The 2,356-nt window shown below is 32.4% G+C and overlaps 1 protein-coding gene across 1 annotated transcript in view; it reads right to left on the reverse strand.

Annotated features, from left to right (window-relative positions):
* LOC106465874 (very long-chain specific acyl-CoA dehydrogenase, mitochondrial-like) overlaps positions 1 to 2,356 on the reverse strand; it is a 53,855-nt gene that overhangs the window by 21,213 nt on the left and 30,286 nt on the right. Inside the window, exon 5 of the mRNA XM_013926115.2 lies at positions 1,000 to 1,203. Within this exon, the coding sequence (XP_013781569.1) occupies positions 1,000 to 1,203 (204 nt within the window). The remainder of the gene's footprint in view (positions 1 to 999; positions 1,204 to 2,356) is intronic.

Raw genomic sequence — 2,356 nt, forward strand, 5'->3', positions numbered from 1 at the left:
GTTAATAACATGGTACTGATATTGACACCTTCGACTAGGATTGGCTAAAAGTTTTACAACTGAGGTTTAACACGCCCAGATGCAGTTTTATAAAGAAAACAGACTAGAAAAAGGTTTAGATACAATCATAGATGGCAGGACCAGTGCTGAAGTGAAAGAAAATATAGAGGGCGTTTATTTACAGTTTAAACCATATTTTAGGAATTTTTTCCTTACATTCCTCTTTAAACTTCATTAAATAATACAATTTTGTACAAATAATTGAATGTTATGCTACTATTTACAAAAGGCATTTTTTTCATGCAAAAATACCTGCAAATAAACAAAGACAATAAAGAGAGTATTAAAAAAATCCACATATAAATGCAGTAGTATTAATGAGCCCTGAAAAATTAGGCATGCCTTACATAGTGGACATGTAGATATCAATAACGTAGTAACCTGAGACAGTACAACAGCATTAGTCTAGTCTTATCAGTTTGCAGCATTAGTTTAGCCTTATTTAGTTTCCTATTCTTATCGAATAACTTCTACACTTGTTAGTTCATTTTCACTATCCTCCAACAAACAGATATTAGCATCAGCATACACAAACTGAATTAACCTGTACTCACCACTGAATTTTACCATTATAACCTTATAAAATGTAGGACTTGCTATCATAGAATGCATATGGATTTCATGTGCACTATCTTTTTTATATTCACTTTACTATAACTTTCAGTGTTAAATATGTATCTTTAGTATATAATTTGTGGCTTTTTTACACACACAGTTTAGATACTACCACAGATTTCAAGCTTAGGTAATCTAGTTTATATCTAAACTTTAGTTTGTATGTTCATCTTACAGCATATTCTAGCTTAAACAAAACAAATACATGTAGGTTGTAATAATCACTCAAGTATAATGCTCTCCTTTAGGTCATTTCTAACAAAAACATTTGAATTAGAGCTGAATGTTATTCCAAATCATAAGTGATAGTGTAAGCTTACTAACCTGATGTGCTCCAAGAGTGATTCCAACCCCAAGATCATGTTTTCCAACCACCTCTACAAGTCGAGCATACTGGGTGTTGTTTAATCCAACTCCTCCTAAATCCTGAGGCACCTGCATGCCAAATGCACCCATTTCTCGCAACCCTTCCATAGTGTTGTCTTCAACCTTTTCTATAAGGTCATTTTTTAGTGGGTCATTTACTTCCTAGAAAATATCATGTTCCTTTGAAAATCAAATATGCACTTCATCGAAAGAAAAAGTGATAAATATGGTATATCTGCTGTAGATCAGAAAAATACTGTTAGTTTACACATTAAATGCTATGGGAAGAAAAAAATATTTGTACCTATTTACTCTGTGACTATAACAGAATGTTATGTGGAACATTGACTGCCTATCTTTTGTTCAAACATAGTGAATGCAAGTTTCTACAGGTGATACAAGAAATTTAATATATCAAAAAGGTTTCCTACCTTAAAATTACAGGAATCAAAACTAGTTTATAAAGTTTAATTTAAATGTATTATTCACTTAACTTTTAAAAGAAAACCAAAATTAGATCTCAAAGCCAATGTCTGTTCAAATAATTCTTCAGTGTGAGGAATAATGTAATTGTCTTCATTTCACTATTATCTCCTCTACCAAACAAACAACTATTATCTCTCCACAATAACCATTTCTTTTCAAGAAATTTAAAAACAGCATGTGAAACTTCCATTTAAATGAAGTACAGAAGGTAAGATAAAAACTTACAAAATTATTAAGATGTTCTACAAAGACCTTTAAAAGCCTGCTGCTAAGGTAATACTTTATCAAGAGAAGACTAAATAACCATGTACTGACAAATGAAATTACTGTGTATATTGATTAAAGAAAGTACTCTTTTGATAATCTTAGATACACAGAATTTATAGAAAAGTTAACATTTTCCTATACCAAAAATGTATTTCCAATAATACTTACCTCCTCTCACACTTTAACTTTATCCTGATGAAAGTTTCTCCTTTCTGCCCATCTAAGCATTGGTGTGAATCTTACTTCACTTGCTCCAGCCTTTTTACCCCACTATATTGCCCAAAGCAAGTTAAATCTTATGATTGTTTCCACCTACATCGATGCACCCCCTATCCAAGATCTGTTATAAGCTCCCCATTATTAACTGCAATTCACTTTTCGAGACAGTCCAATTGGCAGACCCAAAACCAGCCATTTCATGGGGGAAGGGCAGGAGTGTGTGAAATGAGGTATTATTGGAAATACATTTTCGGTATAGGAAAATGTTAACTTCCAAAGTTTCTCCTTTCTGCCCATCTAAGCATTGGTGTGAATCTTACTTCACTTGCTCCAGCCTTTTTAC

This window comes from Limulus polyphemus, unplaced genomic scaffold (assembly GCF_000517525.1).
Source record: "Limulus polyphemus unplaced genomic scaffold, Limulus_polyphemus-2.1.2 Scaffold2082, whole genome shotgun sequence".
NCBI classification, from domain to species: Eukaryota; Metazoa; Arthropoda; class Merostomata; order Xiphosura; family Limulidae; genus Limulus; species Limulus polyphemus.